Here is a 22,825-nt window from a genome sequence, read left to right as displayed (position 1 = left end):
CACTCAGTAACATTTTAATGTAGAATATGTAGTTGGTGTAATATCAATGCAAATAATAATTTATTTACAGTGGCGGGAGCTAAGAAGAACTCTCCACAAAAAACGAAGGTTGTGAATGAAACACAATTAATAGATGATGATACCCAAGAGGAAAATTCTGAAAATCAAAATATTGACAATTTTGATACACAATTCCATAGCATAAAGGCTCAAGACCCTCTGCAAAAAGGTATTTACTCAGTCTTTCCTGATTATATCATTATTTTTTACTATCAACTTTTCAGGCTATAGAAATTCCTGATCACAGAAACAGGATGTGCTGACACTTGTAGGGTACCCCGATTTTCCATGTTTATAATACTCGCAGGTTACCACACCAGAATTGCTTTCCTGTGTATCATTAGTTTCTTGTAAAAGTAGTCTAATTTCAATTTTTAGAAACAGTGAGATTTTGATTTAGAATGGAAGCAAAGGACTGGGTGCTACAGTTTCTAGTAAAAACTTGTGTATCTTATTACCACTACAAGTTTCCAAGAAGTTGTATTATGCAACTAGATCAGTGATGTACATTTGATTTAAGTTCAATAGTTTCTTGAAAATAGGCAGACATCACAAAAATCAGCAACATTTCCAAAAAACACAGAAACCAAAAGAACTGACATGAAGTTAAGGTTTCTTTTTAACTAGAGCAGTAATACAGCAGCTCTGGAATTATCATATGCAAAACCAGCATGGCCGTGATACATTTTACCGCTTGTTCTCAGCAGTGGATATAATTTCCAGAGAAACTTCCTTCTCCATCACAGACTGTTTGTAGTCTTTCTCTCTAAGGTAGTATTATTTGCCAGAATTTCTCCTTCTGATATTCCATGACAAGTAGCAGCCAGATAAACTGAGACCATAGTACTAACATCTGTTTGTATACTAGAAATATACTTATATCTAAAAACAAAGATGATGAGACTTACCAAACAAAAGTGCTGGCAGGTCGATAGACACACAAACATACACACAAAATTCAAGCTTTCGCAACAAACGGTTGCTTCATCAGGAAAGAGGGAAGGAGAGGGAAAGACAAAAGGATGTGGGTTTTAAGGGAGAGGGTAAGGAGTCATTCCAATCCTGGGAGCGGAAAGACTTACCTTAGGGGGAAAAAAGGACAGGTATACACTCGCACACACACACATATCCATCCGCACATACACAGACACAAGCAGACATTTGTAAAGGCAAAGAGTTTGGACAGAGATGTCAGTCGAAGCGGAAGTAAAGAGGCAAAGATGTTGTTGAAAGACAGGTGAGGTATGAGTGGCGGCAACTTGAAATTAGCGGAGGTTGAGGCCTGGCAGATAACGAGAAGAGAGGATATACTGAAGGGCAAGTTCCCATCTTCGGAGTTCTGACAGGTTGGTGTTAGTGGGAAGTATCCAGATAACCCGGACGGTGTAACACTGTGCCAAGATGTGCTGGCCGTGCACCAAGGCATGTTTAGCCACAGGGTGATCCTCATTACCAACAAACACTGTCTGCCTGTGTCCATTCATGCGAATGGACAGTTTGTTGCTGGTCATTCCCACATAGAAAGCTTCACAGTGTAGGCAGGTCAGTTGGTAAATCATGTGGGTGCTTTCACACCTGGTCCTACTCTAAATCCCATGCCACTTTCCTTGACGTTGACCTCCATCTTTCCAATGGACAGCTTCACACGTCTGTCCACATCAAACCCACCAACAAGCAACAGTACCTCCATTATGACAGCTGCCACCCATTCCACATCAAACGGTCCCTTCCCTACAGCCTAGGTCTTCGTGGCAAACGAAACTGCTCCAGTCCGGAATCCCTGAACCATTACTGCAACAACCTGAAAACAGCTTTCACATCCCGCAACTACCCTCCCAACCTGGTACAGAAGCAAATAACCAGAGCCACTTCCTCATCCCTTCAAACCCAGAACCTCCCACAGAAGAACCACAAAAGTGCCCCACTTGTGACAGGATACTTTCCGGGACTGGATCAGACTCTGAATGTGGCTCTCCAGCAGGGATATGACTTCCTCAAATCCTGCCCTGAAATGAGATCCATCCTTCATGAAATCCTCCCCACTCCACAAAGAGTGTCTTTCTGCCGTCCACCTAACCTTCGTAACCTCTTACTTCATCCCTATGAAATCCCCAAACCACCTTCCCTAACCTCTGGCTCCTACCCTTGTAACCGCCCCCGGTGTAAAACCTGTTCCATGCACCCTCCCACCACCACCTACTCCAGTCCTGTAACCCGGAAGGTGTACACGATCAAAGGCAGAGCCACGTGTGAAAGCACCCACGTGATTTACCAACTGACCTGCCTACACTGTGAAGCTTTCTATGTGGGAATGACCAGCAACAAACTGTCCATTCGCAGACAGTGTTTGTTGGTAATGAGGATCACCCTGTGGCTAAACATGCCTTGGTGCACGGCCAGCACATCTTGGCACAGTGTTACACCGTCCGGGTTATCTGGATACTTCCCACTAACACCAACCTGTCAGAACTCCGAAGATGGGAACTTGCCCTTCAGTATATCCTCTCTTCTCGTTATCTGCCAGTCCTCAACCTCCGCTAATTTCAAGTTGCCGCCACTCATACCTCACCTGTCTTTCAACAACATCTTTGCCTCTTTACTTCTGCCTCGACTGACATCTCTGTCCAAACTCTTTGCCTTTACAAATGTCTGCTTGTGTCTGTGTATGTGTGGATGGATATGTGTGTGCGTGCGAGTGTATACCTGTCCTTTTTTCCCCCTAAGGTAAAAGTCTTTCCACTCCCGGGATTGGAATGACTCCTTACCCTCTCCCTTAAAACCCACATCCTTTTGTCTTTCCCTCTCCTTCCCTCTTTCCTGATGAAGCAACCGTTTGTTGCGAAAGCTTGAATTTTGTGTGTATGTTTGTGTTTGTTTGTGTGTCTATCGACCTGCCAGCGCTTTTGTTTGGTAAGTCTCATCATCTTTGTTTTTAGATATATTTTTCCCACGTGGAATGTTTCCCTCTATTATATAGAAATATACTTATGTAATTAATGAATACAGTGTTTTCTTAAAATAACTGAGATGCTTGTAGCACCACCACCACCACCACCACCACCACCACCACCACCACCACAGCAAACCAAACTACAAAAGTTAGATGCTAGAAACTAGTATCTTCAGCAAAGAATTTAAAACATAACTGCACTTCAGCAGTGGCGCATGTAGAAACTTGATACAATTGGAAAATAACAGCCTACCAGTTGCTGAATTAAAGGTTTGTTAACTGTTTACCATGTTTTGACAAATATAAATTTTCTTCTTCAGAAGAAAAATGGACCTTTTGAAAAAATTGTTACAAAGTAGTCACCAATTGTTACCAGAGGAGGAACCAAATTTGATAAACAATGATTACAAATACATTTTTTAGAAGAGCATACTCACTCATAAAATCACATATTGACATAAATGGATGTTGAAGCCATGTGGCTCTTGTAGTACAATGTTCATGTCACCCCACAAATATCAAATCTGTAATCGAAGGTAGTGTACTAAAAACCCTATACAATACTGTAGGGTTTTGTCACATACAGAGTAAAACACATATGACATTCACTCCAGCAGTCATTAAGTATGTCACATGCAAGGTTACTAACTTGAGTCAACTGACAAGATGTGCAGGCACTGGCAATAAGTAAACTGTGGTAGGTGGCACTCATACTGTGCTAATGAGTGTTTGCATAGCTGCACTGAGCACCCATTGCCTGATTCAGCAAATAAAATGGTTAAAAGCTAAAATTAACAGAGTAAAACTAATGAAAATAAGGAAAGGGGGAGGGGGAAGGGAGTCTTTAAAGTTGTGTGGCATGTAAAGAGCACAGTGTTAATTATTATTTGCATATGCATGCATAAATCAGCACTGTAAGAACTTGTAATAAATATAAGATTGTACCAAGTAACAGGATATGAAGCCAATACACGTTGTAAAACATGCTAACATAGTGTAAAAAAGCCGTAAATACATTGAGCCATATTAATCAGCACATAACCAACATGAATGAAAAGATACCAGTTAGGTTCCTTTCAGAGTATGCTGATACAGTAGCTCCATACTTAACTATTATATACAATTGTCCACTCGACAGAAGATCCGTACCCAAAGACTGGAAAGTTGCACAGGTCACACCAATATTCAAGAAAGGTAGTAGGAGTAATCCACTAAATTACAGGCCCATATCATTAACATCGATATGCAGCAGAATTTTGTAACATATATTGTGTTCGAACATTATGAATTACTTTGAAGAGTACAGTCTGTTGACACACAGTTAACACAGATTTACAAAACATCATTCTTGTCAAACACAGCTAGCTCTTTACATACACAAAGAGCTGAGTGCCATTGACAAGGGATTTGAAATTGATTCTGTGTTTCTGGATTTCCAGAAGGCTTTTGGCACTGCACCACACAAGCGGCTTGTATTGAAATTGTGTGCTAATGGAATATCATCTCAGTTAGGTTACTGGATTCGTGATTTCCTGTCAGAGAAGTCACAGTTCATAGTAACTGATGGAAAGTAATTGAGTAAGTGATTTCTGGTGCTCCCCAAGGTAATGTTGCAGGCCCTTTGCTGTTCCTTATCCATTTAGGAGGCAATCTGAGCAGCCATCTTAGGTTGTTTGCAGGTGATGCTGTCATTTATCCAGTAAAAAAGTCATCAGAAGATTAAAACAATTTGCAAAACGATTTAGCAAAGATGTCTGTATGGTGCAAAAATTGACAATTAACTCTAAATAATGAAAAGTGTGAGGTCATCTGCATGAGTGCTAAAAGGAATGTGTTAAATTTTGGTTACATGATAAATCAGTAAAATCTAAAGGCAATATATTCAACTAAATAACTAGGAACTGCAATTACAAACAACTTAAATTGGAAAGATGCCGATCTACATGGGGAGAAATGATCATCGTAATAAAACAATGGAAATCACAGCTTGCACTGAAAGATATAGGTGTTCGTTTTTTCCATGCACTATTTGAGATTGGAATAATAGAGAATTATTTTGAAGCTGATTTGATGAGCCCTCTGCCAGGCTCTTAAATGTGATTTGCAGAGTATCCATGTAGATTTAGATGTAGTTACTTATAAGGAGTGTAACAGATTAAAATTTGAGCAAAAAGGCTGTAGAAGGGAGATGGGGGTAATTATAACATATGAAGTAACAACTAGGGAACGTAGCTGTGAGTGATAAAGTATATTGTGTTTGCTAAATAAAGTGAAATCAGATGGAAACATTACTCAGATGGAAGCAAAGAAATACATTGTAAACTGTTAGAGTAGTGGATAAAAACAAACATGTGTAAAACAGCATTGAGCAGTACATACATAACTTGAAAGAACAAGATACTTAAAAAAAGTAAATTGAAATATGACAAAAAATGTGGGGAGGGGAACCAAGGGATACATTAAATATGAAATATTGAAAAATGATATTATGAAACTGAAAGTAGGCTTCATAAAGGGAAATAGAATTCTGTGGAAAACAAAAATCACACGGAGGCCAACAGTGAGTGGTAAACTGACTATGCATCCAGAAGTGGCTCAAAAGTGATCAAGAAAATGTCTGCTTGCAAGGTGGAGCTGCTGTTCGAAATATTGCCGCCTTTGTTCACTGAGTGTTTGAAAATTTCAAGTTCTGTCCATTCATCTAATCTCTGCCTGTTTACCTCTTTGTACTGGATTACAGTATCCTTTAAATGCCTTGGATTTTCAGCAATAATTAAATGTTCTGTGAAGGTGGAATTGTGTACATTACCACCCTTATTTTCCAACAGAGATGCAAAGAACATCTGTTGGGAAGGAAAGGTGATAATGTACACATTCCTTCTTCACAGAACATGCTGATCATTCTCTGAGAAAATCAGAGGATACTGTAATTCTGCACAAAGAGGTAAAAGGGCAGAGATTAGAATTATGTGAAAAACTTGAAATTTTCAAATTCTTAGTGTACAAAGATGGCAATATTTTGAACAATTAGCTCCAGTTTGCAACTAGACATTTCCTTGAAGGCTTTTGAGCTGCTACCTCGGGCCATGTTTACCAGTCACTGTTGGTCTCTGTGCAATGTTAACTTCCCTCAGAATTCTATTTCCATTTATGAAGTCTACCTTCAATTTTGTAATTTCGTAATGCATAGTTACTTTCTCTCTTTTAATATTTCATACTTAAAATGTACCCCATGGTTCCTTTCGCCCCATTTTTAAGCTTATTTTAATCTGCTTGTATCTTTCTTTGTGTTTCATGTTATGTATGTACTGCTCAGTTCAGTTTCACACATTTTTGTTTTTATCCACTGTCTGACAGTTTATGATGTGTTTCTTTGCTTTCCATGTTACTTCCAACAGTTTTTAAACTGTTAACCATTCATGGCTAGTTTCCCTAGCTGTTACTTCATTGTCATTGAGATGACAAAAGTCGTGGGATACCTTCTAATACCGTATAGGACCCCATTTTGGCTAGTGTAGTGCAGCAACTTGACATGGTGTGGAATCAGTAACTTTTTGGAAGCCCCCTGCAGAAATATTAAGCCATGTTGCCTCTATAGTTGCAAAAGTGTTGCTGGTGCAGGATTTTGTACATGAACTGACATCTCAATTATGTGCCGTAAATGTTTGATGTTATTCATGTTGGGTGATCTGGGCGGGTCAGATTATTCCCTCGAATTGTCCAGAATCTTCCTCAGACTAGTCAAAAACAATTGTGGCATGGTGACATGGTGCATTGTCATCCATAAAAATTCCTTCGATGTTTGGGAACATGAAGTCCATGAATGGCTGCAAATGGTCTCCAAGTTGCCTAACATAACTATTTTCAATCAATGATCAGTTCAGCTGGACCAGAGGACCCAGTTCATTCCATGTAAACACAGCTCATAGCATCATGCAGCCATGAGCAGCTTGCACATTGCCCTGTTGACAACTTGGGTCTGCACCACACTCGAACCCTACTATCAGATTTTACTTGTTGAAATCAGGACTCATCTGACCAGCCCACGGTTTCCCAGTCATCTAAGGTCTAACCAAAATGGTCACAAGTCCAGGAGGGAAACTGCATGCAATGTTGTGCAGTTATCAGAGGCACTTGTGTCGGTCGTCTGCTTCCATAGCCCATTAATACTAAATTTCACTGCACTGTCCTAACAGTTATATATTCAGTATGTCCCACATTGCTTTCAGCAGTTATTTCACTTTCGTCTGTCAGAACTGACAACTCTATGCAAACGTCACTGCACTTTGTCGTTGAGTGAAGGCCTTTGGCCACTGCATTGTTCGTGGTGAGCGGTAATGCCTGCAATTTTGTATTCTTGACACATTCTTGATACTGTGGCTCTGGGAATATTAAATTCCCTAATGATCTCTGAAGTGGAATGCCCCATGCATCTAGCTCCAACTATCATTCCACATCCCAAATCTGTTATTTATTGTAAAGCAGCCATAATCTTGTTGGAAACCTTTTCATATGAATCACCTGAGTACAAACGGCAGCTCTGCCAATGCGTTGTCCTTTAATACCATGTGTACATGATACTACCACCATCTGCATTTGTGCGTATTGCTATCCCATGTCTTTTGTCACCTCGGTGTAATTATGCCCCCACCCCTTGCCCCACCTTTTTACTTGGATTTTAATCTACAGTCTACCCTTTAAGTATCTTTTCTTTCATGTTAGTTATGTCCTGTTTATAAAATGTATAGCTTCATATACTGTTACTTGGATGTTCATGTATTTATTTACAAGCTCTCCTCATGCTGCTTTATGCCCGCATTTGCAAGGAATTAACTCCCTTTACCGGAGCCTACTTGCTCTTTACATACCATATGACTTTAATGGCTCCCTCACCTCCCCCCCCCCCTCTCTTTTTCTATTTTAATTAGTTTTATTCTGTTTTAATTTTAGCTATTAACCGTTTTATCTGCTGAATCAGACAGTAAGCACCACCTATCATAGTTTACCTATCACCAGTGTGTGCACATCGCAGTCAGTTGGCTCACATCACTAACCTTGTATGTGCCATTCTAAATGTTAGCTGGAGTCAATGTCATGTGTGTTTTATTTTGAAGTTTTATGACAAAAACCCTGCAGTATTGGGCTACTGCCTTCAATTATGCTTGTTAACAATTGATATTTGAGGGTGACGTGCACATTGTACTAGACAAGAGCCTTATGGCTTCTACATCCATTTATGCCTATGTGATATTATAAGTGAGTATGCTCTTCTAAAAATTTTATTTTAACTATTTTTATCAAATTTGGTAACTTCTCTGGTTGACATTTGCAACCGTTTTGCAATAATTTGTTCAATAGGCCCATTTTCCTTTTGAAGAAGACAAATTTATATTTGTTGAAACCATAGTAAATGGTTAATAAATAAACATTTAATTCTGAAACTGGTTGGCTGTTATTTTCCAATCCTATCAAATCTCTGGAAAAGGTGATCCCTTTTGGAAGACATTCTTTTGTGCTTACAAAAGGATACGCTAAACATACAGTACGCAGCTGACTCAAATCTAACTTGATGAGGAGGAAAACAATCTTCAGAGATGAAGCTTCACTATGGTGTCTGTGTTTCTTACAATATCAGATATATCCAACCTTGTGTACCATGCATGACTTGGCAAACACTATCATCATTGCTCACGTTTGCCAAATTATTTTTATGAACTTATTTAACCATATGTTGTATTAAGTTTCCTTTTGTTCTTGGTTTAGTATGTTTGTGTTCTACATTGCATGCTCATGATGTGATAAATACAAACATTCAACTTCTAGGTATGCAATAAACAGCACTCTTCACTTTAAGATAATGACTTTTTATTAGTCAGCACAACAACAAGATACATAAATGACACATGTACTATTATAGTCTTGCTTGTTATTGCTATGTAACCTGTGGCCAGTACACACACACACACAGATGCTTGCTCCGTGGCAGGTAGAGGTGTACTGACTGCTGGAGAGGGTGGTCTCCAAAGTGTTGGTCATTCACAACGTTGTCAGTGGATAAGTGTGGAGTGACCTGCAATCTGAGGTCACTACACCACAGCTACAGCTTCATAAGGAAAAGAAAAAAACAATATGTTTTTATTGACTTGAAATATGAAAGGGCACTGAATCAAAATGGAACCACACTTTCCTTCCATTACGTGTTTCTGATGTGGCTGGACAATAGCGGATTGGCAGATGTTGAGGTTACCGCTGCGTCTGAGAGGATGGTGGCTGTCTGGATGATGTTGCTGTGCTGATGACTGCAGTGTGGTGAATGTTCTGTGTCTGATGGTGGCCTGCATTTCGGCAGTGTCTTCTCTACTTAGTTTGGCTGGCTTACACCAGTCGATGGACGCTACTGTGTCTACCCCTTTAATGCGAAGCATGAGTGTCCGATCATTTTGTTCTGTAAGTGCGTATGGGCCTTGGTAGGGCAGTTCCAGTGTTCTGCACCAGTGCACCACCTCAGACGAAAACGTGCTCCGTTTTGCCAGGTCTTTGAAAATGAAGGTAGCTTATTTCCGGTGATGTGTTGTTCCAGTCAGTCTCATGACACAGGAGTTTGCCATGCACCAGCTTCACTAGGGAGGTCTTCAAGTCATCTTTTAATGCACTATGCAGTCTGACAGCACTACTGGAAGGGTGTCACTCTGTGATATGGTGAAACCCTTGTCAGATGTATCCCACACAATTGGGGCATTGCACAAAAGACATCTGCACATGACATTTTCAGCAGTTTGTGTTTCCAGTTACCTCAGGCTGCCTAGTGTACCTTCCGATCACCGTGAGACGGTACTGACAGTTATGTGCAGCTGGAAATGGTCTTACAAAGTCCAGGTGGACGTGTGAGAAGTGTGTGTCTGGGATGTAAAAATTTGTGGGTGGAGCTCGTGAAGGCATGCCTTTCCACCTTTTATCTGAAGTATCTAACTGCTTCATAGGCTGCTAACAGTTCTTTGTAAAATAGTAGCCAGGAATGATGCTTCTCTGTGATCTTCTTGGAGAAGAAACCCGAAAGTTGCTAGTGTCCTTTTATGTCCTGCTGTAGCACAGCACTGACAGTGCAGGAAGAGATGTCTGAGATAATTTCTAGTAGAGTGCCAGGGATCAGATGTGCAAGGTGGTTACCTTGCTTGAGGTTCATTTGGCAGCTTCAAATGCTGCCTGCAGTTCATCAGTTCAAGTGACAGGTGTGGAACCGTGCACTTCGGGGCTTGTGACAATGGTATGGAAAGGCGCCTGGGCTTCTGCAGCTGGGAGTAAAAAATAATGGTAAAAATTAATCATCCACAGGTAGACACACACTAGGCTCTTTGTCTTCAGGGCCAGGTAAGTTGTAAGTGTGGGGATTTGCTCAGCAGGCAGGTACATACCAATAGCAGAGGCCTGAAATTTAAGAAACATCCCTCCATTAGCACTGTTGACACCTTTAGCTGACCGAGCGAGGTGGCGCAGTGGTTAGCACACTGGACTCGCATTCGGGAGGACGACGGTTCAATCCCATCTCCAGCCATCCTGATTTAGGTTTTCCGTGATTTCCCTAAATCGTTTCAGGCAAATGCCGGGATGGTTCCTTTGAAAGGGCACGGCCGATTTCCTTCCCAATCCTTCCCTAACCCGAGCTTGCGCTCCGTCTCTAATGACCTCGTTGTCGACGGGACGTTAAACACTAACCACCACCACCACCACCTTTAGCTGGATTTGTGAGGATTCTGTAGTCAGCAAACCTTAGGAAAACTGAGTGTGGGTATGTCTTTCATGTTGTTCTGATGATGATGATGCCACCAACACATCATTATTGTATGCAAAGCAGAAGCCCAGTCCCTGGAAATCTTCGTCAGTAAAGTCCTAGAAAGTTTGTTTTGCATTCTGCAAGCTATACGACATGTTTGATGATTCAAACAGTCAAAAGGGCATAGTTACTGCAGCTTTATGGATATTCTCTTTTGCTGCGGTTGTCGGTCGTAGGCTTTCATTAGATCCAACATTGAAAAAACGGTGTGCCCTGCCAGTTGCAAGCAAAATCTCCGAGGTGGCGCACAGAGTACCTTTCAACAATTGTCCACGCATTGAGTGTTGTACAGTTGCCACAGGGGCTGCAGCCATCTGGTTTCTTTGGTACTAGTTGAAGGGTAGAGGATTGTGATGGATCTCTAGTAAGCGAGATTGTAAAAGTGGGTTCGGAATGTCTGGTCAGGCAAGATGCAGAGGTGTTGCAGTAATTATGGTGAGTACCTATCACCAGTTCCCTCCCTGTACAACAGTTGTCTTAAGTGTTGCCTGTCAGAGAGAGAAACGAGTTTGCCTTTTAGTAACTCATATTTTCTGTAGGCAGGCAGGTGTGTGATTACAACGCTGGAGCAGCTGTCAATAGTGTCACCACACGTGTCTTTGGTCGAGTCTTGTGTTGTTCCAGCAGGGACAAAATAGCTTTCGATGGGTGTGAACCAAAGTGAAGGATAATCCATCCAGAGGGCTGGTGTTTTCAGTGCCACACAGTTCACTTGCAGTGCCAGGACAATTCTCATGAGCTAGCTGCAGTCTAATCGGACTCATTGACCTGATGGCTGCAGGTAGGTACAGGCTGGGCTGCACTAGGGGCACAGACAGTACTGGTGTTGGCTGCTGGTAGGGGCCTGGCATGGACTGCCATGGTATCTAAACACGCAGTTTCCTGGCCGCGCGGCTGCGGTGACTCTTTTAGCGATGCCATAGGTGATCCCTCTGCTTCGGGCCATGTTCGAAGCTGCTCCTTGTGTCACTATTGCAGTGTGGCCATATCCTCCATGTGCTTCCACTGCTGATAGCACAGTAACTGATGCTGCTGCTGTTGTATCGGTTGTTGCAGGTGCTGTAATTTTTGCTACAATTGTTCCATTTCTGCTCGTTGCTGTTGTAACTGCTGTTTTGACTGTTTCATGATACTCTTAACTGGTGTCACCACTTCTTATGTAATTAATAAACATCCAAACTCTTTTTGTTACATTGATCCTTTATTTATGGCAAATAATGTATTTAAATGTTTCATATCTAAAACCATTTTTAATGATAATTACAGTAACGTTGTTTAAAAGAGAGACAATTGCGTTAGCAACCTATGACACTCATACAGTGTAATTGGTTCTAGGAAGCAGAGAAAAACAAATACAGAGTTGTAGAATTTATGTTAAGATAAATGGAATTGGCTGAGATCTAACTGGCGGGCTGCAAAATCTAGTACAGCTGACATAAATACTCAAAATATCAATTATGTAAAGTCAAACTTTCAGAACCACATCTTTCTTCCTCAGGTGGGGAGGAGAGTAAGAAATTGAGTGGCAGAAAAAATAGTTAGGTCATTCTAAATAGCAGTAAAAGTGACCTGTGAGGTAGATGAGGGTTATAGTTAATGACTAACTTTAAATAAAAATATTCAAAATTTAATTGATGTGATGTGTGAAATGATTAATTATAATATTAAAAAGGAAATAATTTTCAGATGTTCTGCAAAATATTATTTATTTATCCACAAACCAGCTTCTGACACCTTAGGGCTTCATCAGTATTTGGTGTTAGATGCCAAAAGCCTATTTGTGAGTAAATAAATAATATTTTTCAGAACATCTGAAAATTGTTTCCTTTTGAATATTGTCATGTTCTGTCAAGTTTTAATGGAAAATTCAGTTAATTATTAACAATTTTCATATCTCCTACACATGCTCTATTAGAAGTTAGTGAATCTAATGACAAATGTCAAGTGATCTTGTGCTATTGTAATTTGATATCTTTGAGAAGTGAAATGAATGGAAGATGAGGGAAATAAGCTGTCAAAAAAATATTGTATTGTGTGACATGGATGTTGTAATGCAATGTGATCATTTTTTTCTTTGTTTAGTTAATGTCTACCTTGTCTTTAGAACTCTAGCTAATATTTATGTTGTATATTACGGGGCAGCAGCCTAATTAGACAATTACAGGAAAGGAAACAATGTAATTTTGATGAAGAACTGTCATAGCATTTCCAAATTGCTGCTTAATTGCTGAAGTGCTGGAGTGGAATGTAATTTTTTTGACCAAACTGAAAAACATAGGTAATCTTTTGTGCAGATAAAGTGTCCCATATGTATTCAGATTTACTAGAGATCTTAGTTGCTCGGTTTACTGAGGCAAAGCAGGTTAAAAAGTACTTGAAAAATGTGGAAAATAAATAGGACAACATCCGCAATTTGCATGTGCTAAACAAATTTTGAAATATTTGACATTGAGAATACTTCTTTTAACTGTGGTGTGTGTTTTTATTTTATTTTATTTTATTTTTTTTTTACAGTGCCTAAATCAAATCATGCCACAAAAAATGCTGATTCCAGTGGAAATATCAATTATAATTCAGCCTTGTACCACAACACACAACCAAATAAATTCACTCCAAAGAAGACAGTTACTTCAAACAAACAAAGCACAGGACAGTTTCACAGTAATTTGAAGAATGATGGCATTACTGGAGAATTTGATGGGGTTGGCTTCCCACACTCAAATGAAATGTTAAAAGTATGTATTTGTTTTCACACTTTTTGTATGACATGGTTATTTTGTTCCCATCAGAAGTTTACTGACTGCATTTCTTTTTTCTGTCTAGACAGTGTTATGCAAAAGTTTCCAAACTAACCGTCTTGAGTCGTCATGGGTGTGGAGAAACATTTGTGTGTGTGTGTGTGTGTGTGTGTTTTCGTCTAATTCGTAGAAAGGCCAATTTGGTTGAAAGCTTACTTGTTATCCAGTCATTTTGTTGTGCTGTCTGCGACTCACCATCTCGGCTATATGCTTGGTAGCAATCTACTCTTTTTATAATATTGCCATTATTCCATCCTGGATTTTCAATTGTTTTATTAGATATCGTCTAGTTGAAAATAATTAGTTGAAGAAACACCTCCATATTGTGATTCCTGAGTATTGATGTGAATATAACTGTAAATACATTGTAATTGATCTTTTATGTCGAGAAAAAGTTTACAACTTCTTTCAAGGGTGAAGATCTGGCAATTGGATTGGATTTGAAAAATTTAAAAATTATGTTATTTCTGTCATTTGTAATAGTGTGGCTGTGTAGAGTTTGTTTTCCTCCAATTATGATACTTTTCAATATCTCCCAAAACTTATGTTTCATCCTAAATTAAAGTTTTTTCCAATGACTATAAATTGTAGAGTTTTATGTTGTGCATGTAGACAAAAATTAATATTAAACTTAAAATATTTTTGTAGGTTAAAACTACCTGCTATGTGCCATGTTAGTTCTTGGATGTGGACCTTTGTTCTTTTTGAGTTATGCTATCAGAGCTTCCATCTTCCAGTATGTCTCTAGTACCTTAAAATTTTGAATTTGACCTTGCTTAGGAGACTTGGATGATCTGATCATTGCTGTCAAAAGGCAGAGGTTTGGATTTGTTTTTAAACCACCAAACAGTTTAAATATTTTATTAAGTTTCATTACACTGTGAATGCTGTTGTACAGCAAAATTTTTATTTTTTGACCTTGAATCATGACAAGCTTTCCTTGTCGTTTGTGGATTAGTTAATGTCGCCATCCATGATGAAAACAATCTACAGAAATTATATCACTTGTATTCATCTTTCACAGGTTTTCCGTCAGACATTCGGTCTGCACAAATTTCGTCCAAACCAGCTGCAAGCAATTAATGCATCTCTGTTGGGTCATGACTGTTTTGTCCTGATGCCAACTGGTGGAGGGAAGTCTCTCTGCTATCAGTTACCAGCACTTATTGATCCAGGAGTCACAATAATTATATCACCTCTTAGATCACTTATTATTGATCAAGTGCAGAAACTTAACTCTCTTGATGTAAGTTGATTGAAAATCTTGATATAAAACTTAAGAGAAAACATACTTTCATTGTAATACTGTAGTATTATTTATCCAAAATATGCATGCAAACAGTATTAAGCTGTATACTTTTTCTCACTGTTTCTTTTCCCACAGATTCCAGCCGGGCATCTCTCTGGAGATATTAATCCAAATGAAATGAACTCTATATATTTGGAGTTATTAAAGAGGGAACCAGGTATGTGAAAAAATATTGAAAAAGAAAATGGATAAAGATAATTAGTCACCAAATTGTTCAACCCCCCCCCCACACACACACACAGTGCATCATCACTTGTGACCCAACTGTCTCTCACTGAGAACTGTCTATTATTGCACTAACACTGAATAATATTCCTCCAGATCTTTCCTCACTTCCACTGATGAAAGTGACCTCTAGTAGTGAAAGTTAGTATTGATATTAATTTTTATGTCCGCAGCTCGCGGTTGCGTTCTTGCTTCCCGAGCACGGGATCTCAGGTTCGATTCCCGGCGGGATCAGGGAGGTTCACCTGCCTCGAAATGACTGGGTGTTTGTGTTGTCCACATCATTTTATCATCATTCATGAAATCGACGAGATTGGGCTGAGCAAAGGTTTGGAATTTGTATAGGAGCTGATAACCGCGCAGTTGAGCGCCCCACAAATCAAACATCAGCATCATCATTTTAATTTTTGTTAGTGCTTCCTGTTGCTATTGTGTAGAAGTATAATTTTTTCCTAGCCTTCTTTGACTATAATTTAATTTTATGCTGTGTATGTATGAATGCTATTGCAGTCATTTCAGTTACAAAAGATAGTGCATTATTGTTAATTTTAACAATCATCTTCATTGTAATCATATCATCATTGTCAGCCATTTGATAACAACAGCTGGAGAAATACCTGCCTAGATTGTTTTGCTATGCATCAGTGTGTTCTGTGATATGTGTCCATGCTGCTTCTGCATGTTTCTAATCTTATCTGCTCACCTCCCATTACGTCACTATCTCTGTCTTATCTTATTTTTCAGAATCCAGCAAAATACTACCATCAGTTCACATAGCAATATGTCTTGCCAACCATTATTTCTTTGTCCTTACAATCACAGCTATATCTTACTCTCCAGTTTGTTTTCTTGTTTGTTCCCAACCTACATCTCTCTTGTGCTTTCTGACTAACCCTCAGTTTTGAATAGTTTCCACATTAAAAGGTCATGTATCATTTTAGTAAGTCGAAATCAGTAATATACACTGACAGTAAGCAGTCCATATATGATACATTGGGAACTTAGTTTTGGTGACTCTATTTACCAAACTTCGCTTAGCATCTCCCATGTAACTTGCAGGACAAGCACTTCTACTATAAAAGAGAGTGTAGAGACATGGCTTAGCCACAGCCTGAGGGACAGTTTCCGATTGAATCTTGCACTTTGCAGTGGAGCATGCACTGATATGAAACTTCCTGACAGATGAAAACTGTGTGCCGGACTAGGACTCAAACCCAGGACTTTTGCAGGCAAGTGCTCTAGCAGCTGAGCTACCCTGGCATGATTCACAATCATACCCACAGCTTTACTTCTGCCTGTACCTCAACTACCTTCCAAACTTCACAGAAGTTCTCCTGCAAAAGTTGTGGGACTAGCACTGCTGGAAGAAAGGGTAATGCAAAGACATGGTTCAGCTGCAGCCTGGGGAACTGTTTCCAGAATGGAATTTCACTCTGTGATGGTGTGTATGTTGACATGAAACTTCCTGGCAGATTAAAACTGTGTCCCAGAAAGTGATTCGAACTAAGGACCTTTGCATTTCTCAGGAAAGTGCTCTACCAACTGAGCTACCCAAGCATGACTCACGATACATCCTCACAGCTTTTCTTCCTCCAGCACCTCATCTCTTTTGTGACATTTGGAAAGTAGGAGATGAGGTACTGGTGGAAGTAAAGCTGTGAGGATGGGCTCTTGAGTGGTGCTTGGGTAGCTGCTTGTGAAACTTAAATGTCCAGGGTTCAAGTCCCAGGTGGCACACAGATGTGATCTGCCAGGAATTTACATTTAAGTGCACAGTCTGCTGCAGAGTGAAATATTCATTCTGGAAATAATTATGCGTAAATGTGCTGAATGTAACCAATAAATTAGAAATAAAACAATTATTGCAAAACGACTGGTGCTACCACAGTTATATTAAATAGCTCCTGTTTATCATGTATAACTTATTTACTTGATTACATTGGTATTTTTCTTGAAAAATACTACAGCTATGCGAACAGAGGTCTGTTTACAGTACACTGCTATGTGTCATGCAACTTTCCAATGAACAATACTACCTGGAATGCAGCTAAGAGAAGTTTCCAATCCTTGAATAAAAAAAAAATTACATAATTCGCAGAACAGCTATCTCATGAGTTATTTTAAATTTTCTTTTTAAGTGACAGGAAGTTTCAGTCTCTGCTTTATATTACGTGGGAGCTTGTTGAATATCTTTGCATCTGAGTAGATAACTCCACTGTGAATTCTGGACAAGGAGGCAAGCTCTTCTTAAAAATTATGAGTTAATCCTGATTTATATTGTCAGCTGCAATAATAATAATAATAATAATAATAATAATAATAAAGATAAAGGAATAAATGTATTGGGGTGACCATAATAAGTCTAAAACCTTTAGAGAGACATCTGCAAATTGTGCAGTTATCTACTTCACTCAATATCCTCCCTCCTGACTGCTCTCTTCACCTGAATACAAGTACTTTACTTGCAGTAGATGCATTGCCTCATAAGGTAATTGTACAAGATAACAGAGAGTGAAGATATGTCAAATAAGTCAGCTCCCTTGTATTGAGACCAACACTATAAGAGATACTTTTAAGAGCAAAATATGCTGTGCTGAGCTTCTTGATACATCGTCTCTCTGGTTCACTGTTAATTTGTACTATTTATTTATTTTCAATGTATTTACTGTCAGTTGTTGTTGTTGCTGCTGTTATCATTGTCATCGTCTTCTGCTTTAATGCAGTGCTCCATACTAGTGCAAGTCTCATCATTTCTGCATAACTACTTCAATCTACATCTGAGTATTTGAACTTTCTCACTGTATTCGAGACCTTGTCCACAATTTTTAACCCCTCCATACTTCCCTCCATCAGTAAACTGATGATTCTTCTATGCCTTAGGAGTATCATATCAACCAATCACTTCTCATAGTCACATTGTGCCACAAATTTCTGTTTTTGCCAATTTAGTTCTGTACCACATTGCTAGTTATTTACTCTACCTATCTAATCTTCAGCATCCTTCTGTGGTGTCACATTTCAAAAGCTTGTATTCTCTTCTTGTCTGAACTGTTTACCGTCCATATTTCACTAGTGTATAAGGCTACACTCCAGACAAATGGCTGCAGAAAAGACTCTAACATTTACATTTATATATCTGATATAATTAAATTTAGGCACTAGAGTCTTAACCTTACCTAAGACAATGATAGAAGGTAAAGAAATGAATTAAAATTTGTGCCGTGGCCAGGACTTGAACCCGGGTCTCCTTGCTTACTAGGTAGGTGTGCTAGCCATTACACCACTGTGGCAGAAAACTGTGACTAGAATGAAATTTTCACTCTACAGCGGAGTGTGCGCTGATATGAAACTTCCTGGCAGATTAAAATTGTGTGCTGGACAGAGACTCGAACTTGGGACCTTTGCCTTTCACGGGCAAGTGCTCTACCAAAGAAGCTACTCAAGCACGACTCACGCCGCGTCCTCACAGCTTTAATTCCGCCAGTACCTCATCTCCTACTTTCCAAACTTCACAGAAGCTCTCCTGTGAACCTTGCATAACTAGCACTCCTGGAAGAAAGGATATTGCGGAGACATGGCTTAGCCACAGCCTCGGGGATGTTTCTAGAATGAAATTTACACTCTACATCTGAGTGTGCACTGATATGAAACTTCTTCTAGGAGTGCTAGTTCTGCAAGGTTCGCAGGAGAGCTTCTGTGAAGTTTGGAAGGTAGGAGATGAGGTACTGGCGGAATTAAAGCTGTGAGGACGGGGCGTGTGTCGTGCTTGGGTAGCTCAGTTGGTAGAGCACTTGCCCGCAAAAGGCAAAGGTCCCGAGTTCGAGTCTCGGTCCGGCACACAGTTTTGATCTGCCAGGAAGTTTCATATCAGTGCACACTCCGCTGTAGAGTAAAAATTTCATTCTAGAAACATCCCCCAGCCTCTGGCTAGCCATGTCTCCGCAGTATCCTTTCTTCCAGGAGTGCTAGTTCTGCAAGGTTCACAGGAGAGCTTCTGTGAAGTTTGGAAGGTAGGAGACGAGGTACTGGTGGAATTAAAGCTGTGAGGACGGGGTGTGAGTCGTGCTTGGGTAGCTCAGTTGGTAGAGCCTTTCCCGTGAAAGGCAAAGGTTCCGGGCTCAAATCTCTGTCCAGTGCACAGTTTTAATCTGCCAGGAAGTTCCAGAAAACTGTGAACTGAAATTTGTGTTGGGGGGGCAGCATTGAGCTAGAGAAGTCCTTGCAGCTGTCTTACCTATACTGCTACAGTGATGTAATGGCTAGCACACCTGTCAAGTAAGCAAGGGATCCGGGTTAAAGTACAGGCTGTGGCACAAATTTTAATTCATTTCTTGAGCTTCTTTCATTATTGTATTTAAATTAATAGTCATTGTTAACAAATTTCTTGCTGTTGCTAGTCTGCATTTTGCATCTTCACTTCTTCAGCCATCGTCAGTTATTTCAGTTATTTTTCTACACAAATAGCAAAACTCGTCTTCTACTTTTAATGTCAGATTTCCTAATTTTAATTCCCTCAGCACCACATGATTTAATTCAACTACATTCTGTTCTTATTGTGTTGCTTTTGTTGATTTTCATCTTATAACCTCTTTTAAAGATACTATCCATTCTGTTCAACTGCTCTTGTTAATCCTTCGCAGTCTCGGACATCCTTTGAAGACTCGGACAAAATTATGAAGTCATTAGCAAACCTAAGTGTCTATTTCTTCTCACTCAACTTGAATACACAGTGATACAACATTGGTCAGAGCCTACAACCCTGTCTCATTCCTTTCATCCCTCATTCCGTGCTTCCCTCTGATGTCCATTGTTTTTTATAACTGCAGTCTAGTTTCTGTACAAGTTGTAAATAACCTTTTGCTCCCTATATTTTATCCCTGGCACCTTTAGAATTTTGAAGAATGTATTCCAGTTGACACTGTGAAAAGCATTTTTCTAAATCTACAAGTACTATAAATGTAGGTTATAATCTCTCCAGTCTTTCTTGTAGGACCAGCTTACCCTCATTCCAAGTTCCATACATGTTATGTCATTAAGGATCTTCCCAAGGCAAAAAAAGAGGCTTATATTATAATTTGGCTGCTGTAGGCATCTGAAATAATTTGTGATGTGCACCTCAGAAAATTCACAACATTGTGTGCTTGGATTTAGTGAACTTCACCCTGTGATATATTTACTCATACAAGATAACATGCAGAAAATGGTAAATATTCAAATGAACTGTAGTGTGTTTATTTTTAAGGAAAAGCTCTATTATGCTCAATTGTCCAATGTTTCAAGGCCACTGAAATGGCTGACGGTCCCATAGCGAGCAACTTACATGCTGTCCCCCTTCCATCACTATACTGGCCAGTCTAAAATTGTCAATTTTTTTATGATCTTTTAGCTGTCTCAGCTTGTGTAATTACATTCGGGTATCTGCATTCTTTTTCATGGAGAGCTAATTTTTTTCTTTAAAATCTCCTTGTTTCATCTTGTTTTGTTATTAAGCTCATTTGTTTAGTGCTCAACTGGTTTGTTAATCTATAATTTGACTATAATGCTTGGTAGCAACCTGTTGCTATCTCTGTTAGGTACTTGAATATTCAGTATGTTACTTATCTATATACTGTGTGGTACCTTCAGTGAGGTATCATGTATCTATATTTTTTTAATTCTTTGTTGTAGCGTATATTCATTTTTTTACTATGTCTTGTACAAACCTGTTTGTACAGTGCACAGTTTTACTTTGCGTCTTACATGTGCTCTTCTTGTTTGTATTTCTGCTTGTAATGGTTGCTGAACCACATAACGAGGAATATTTCATAATAATATAATTTGCTGATGTGGTCCCATATGTCTCTACTTTGTTTTTTAGTTTGTACTTGGTAGTTTCTCCTTTAATTGTCTGACTGACTGCTTTTCTTTTATTATTCTGCTGGTAGTTTCAATTTTGTACTCTCTCTCTCTTCTTCTTCTTATTTTTTTAATTTTTAAAATTTTTTATAGCTTCTTTATGATACGGATTTCATGTGAAAGTGCATTTTTGAACAGAGGCAGTGTTACTGCTCTGTTGAATGTACTCCTACAAGCTGCCAATTTTTGTAATGTGGGATGACATGAACAATTGTGAATTATTATTTCTGTTGGTATTGGTTTGCAGAATATGTTAAAGTTAGGCTTGCCATTTTTTATATTTTAGACAGATCCTGAACTATTTTTTTCTTCTTTGTTTTTGTCATCTATTGTTAACTGTATCCTGCTACGCATTGTGTCAAACAAACTGTAGAGCTAATTAAGTTTTTAAATATTGCCACAAAACATTATGATTGTTGTATCCATGTATCTACAATAACAAATTATCTTATGAATCAGTGGGTTCTATAGAGAATATAAAAGGTCTTCAAAATGCATTATAAAAGTCTCGGCAAAAAATCCTGACAGGCAGTTCCTCATGCCTAAATCATCATGTTCATAGTAAATATTTTTATGGAGTTCCAAGCAATCTATAAACTCTTTAACCTTGATTGACATCTTTATCTTTCATTATCTGTAGTGTGGATTTCAGAGGTATATGTGTATAAAGACCCACCGTGTCGTAGGAGGCTAAGCACATTCCTTATTTGTGTAAAAATATGTAGAAATTATATAGAAAAATCTAAGAAACAATATCTACTAATGAGTAAATTTATAATCTTTTGACATCATAAGACAGAGAAACACATACAATATGACCCCGCTTTTACGTTCCTGGAATTAACATTTTCCCGCCGTTTACGACATTTTTTATCTGTCCTATCAAATTTGCTATGCTCACTATGTTAATTTGCACCTGATTTTGCGTCAACATATTTACCATTTTACCACGATTTACGCATTATGGAAAAATGTTTGTGGAGAAAAAATGATGTTGGCGTGATGTTGGGTGTCCAGTAGCTTTTACAAATATTACGTGGTTAAGTTTCTTGATACCAAGGCACTTTTCTCACCAGATTTGAACCAGTGAACATGTAAAAGCTGGAACAATTCATGCCGTATCTCCTGCCACTGCCAAGCTGTACTTGGCGTGGTCGCTGATGAGAGTAATTAGGTTTGTTCAAGTGAAGATATCATGACCAATAACATTCATTTCCAAACTGTCCCTGCTGTGCAAATGCAGTTTTGTGATTGTTGTGACAGTCGTGACACCTTTATCGAACCATATTTAGCGTGTTTTGGTGTATGGACACTTGGAGCACTAGTTGACACCGTCTTCACTTTGCGATGCTCAAATGTTGTTAGTTTAAACACTGCGCAGGTTACGTATTTTATTCATGCTGAGCAAAACATGTTTCGAGAATTTGTTCTTGTTGTCAAGTGCAGTATCTATGTATGTCTTTTTTGTAATGCTTCACAAACAAACGCTGTGAGTGATAGTTTGTGTGTGTGTGTGTGTGTGTGTGTGTGTGTGTGTGTGAAATCTTAAGGGACTTAACTGCTAAGATCTTCAGTCCCTAAGCTTACACACTACTTAATCTAAATTATCCTAAGGACAAACACACACACCCATGCCCAAGGGAGGACTCGAACCTCCGCCGGGACCAGCCACACAGTCCATGACTGCAGCGCCTTAGACCGCTCGGCTAATCCCACGTGGCTGTGTGTGTGTGTGTGTGTGTGTGTGTGTGTGTGTG

The 22,825-nt window shown here is 39.2% G+C and overlaps 1 protein-coding gene and 1 non-coding gene across 2 annotated transcripts in view; both read left to right on the top strand.

The window, feature by feature from the left end:
• Positions 1-22,825, top strand: part of LOC126198947 (Bloom syndrome protein homolog) — a 217,495-nt gene that overhangs the window by 64,474 nt on the left and 130,196 nt on the right. The window contains exons 10-13 of the mRNA XM_049935592.1: positions 71-229; positions 13,356-13,576; positions 14,664-14,885; positions 15,024-15,105. Coding sequence (XP_049791549.1) covers positions 71-229; positions 13,356-13,576; positions 14,664-14,885; positions 15,024-15,105 — 684 coding nt within the window. The remainder of the gene's footprint in view (positions 1-70; positions 230-13,355; positions 13,577-14,663; positions 14,886-15,023; positions 15,106-22,825) is intronic.
• On the top strand, positions 18,937-19,011 carry Trnal-caa (transfer RNA leucine (anticodon CAA)). Its single transcript has one exon. It is a non-coding gene; the product is annotated as a tRNA-Leu (tRNA).

This window comes from Schistocerca nitens, chromosome 8 (assembly GCF_023898315.1).
Source record: "Schistocerca nitens isolate TAMUIC-IGC-003100 chromosome 8, iqSchNite1.1, whole genome shotgun sequence".
Lineage (NCBI taxonomy): Eukaryota > Metazoa > Arthropoda > Insecta > Orthoptera > Acrididae > Schistocerca > Schistocerca nitens.
The sequence above is the reverse complement of the archived record's forward strand: the minus strand, read 5'-3'. Positions and strand labels throughout refer to the sequence as shown.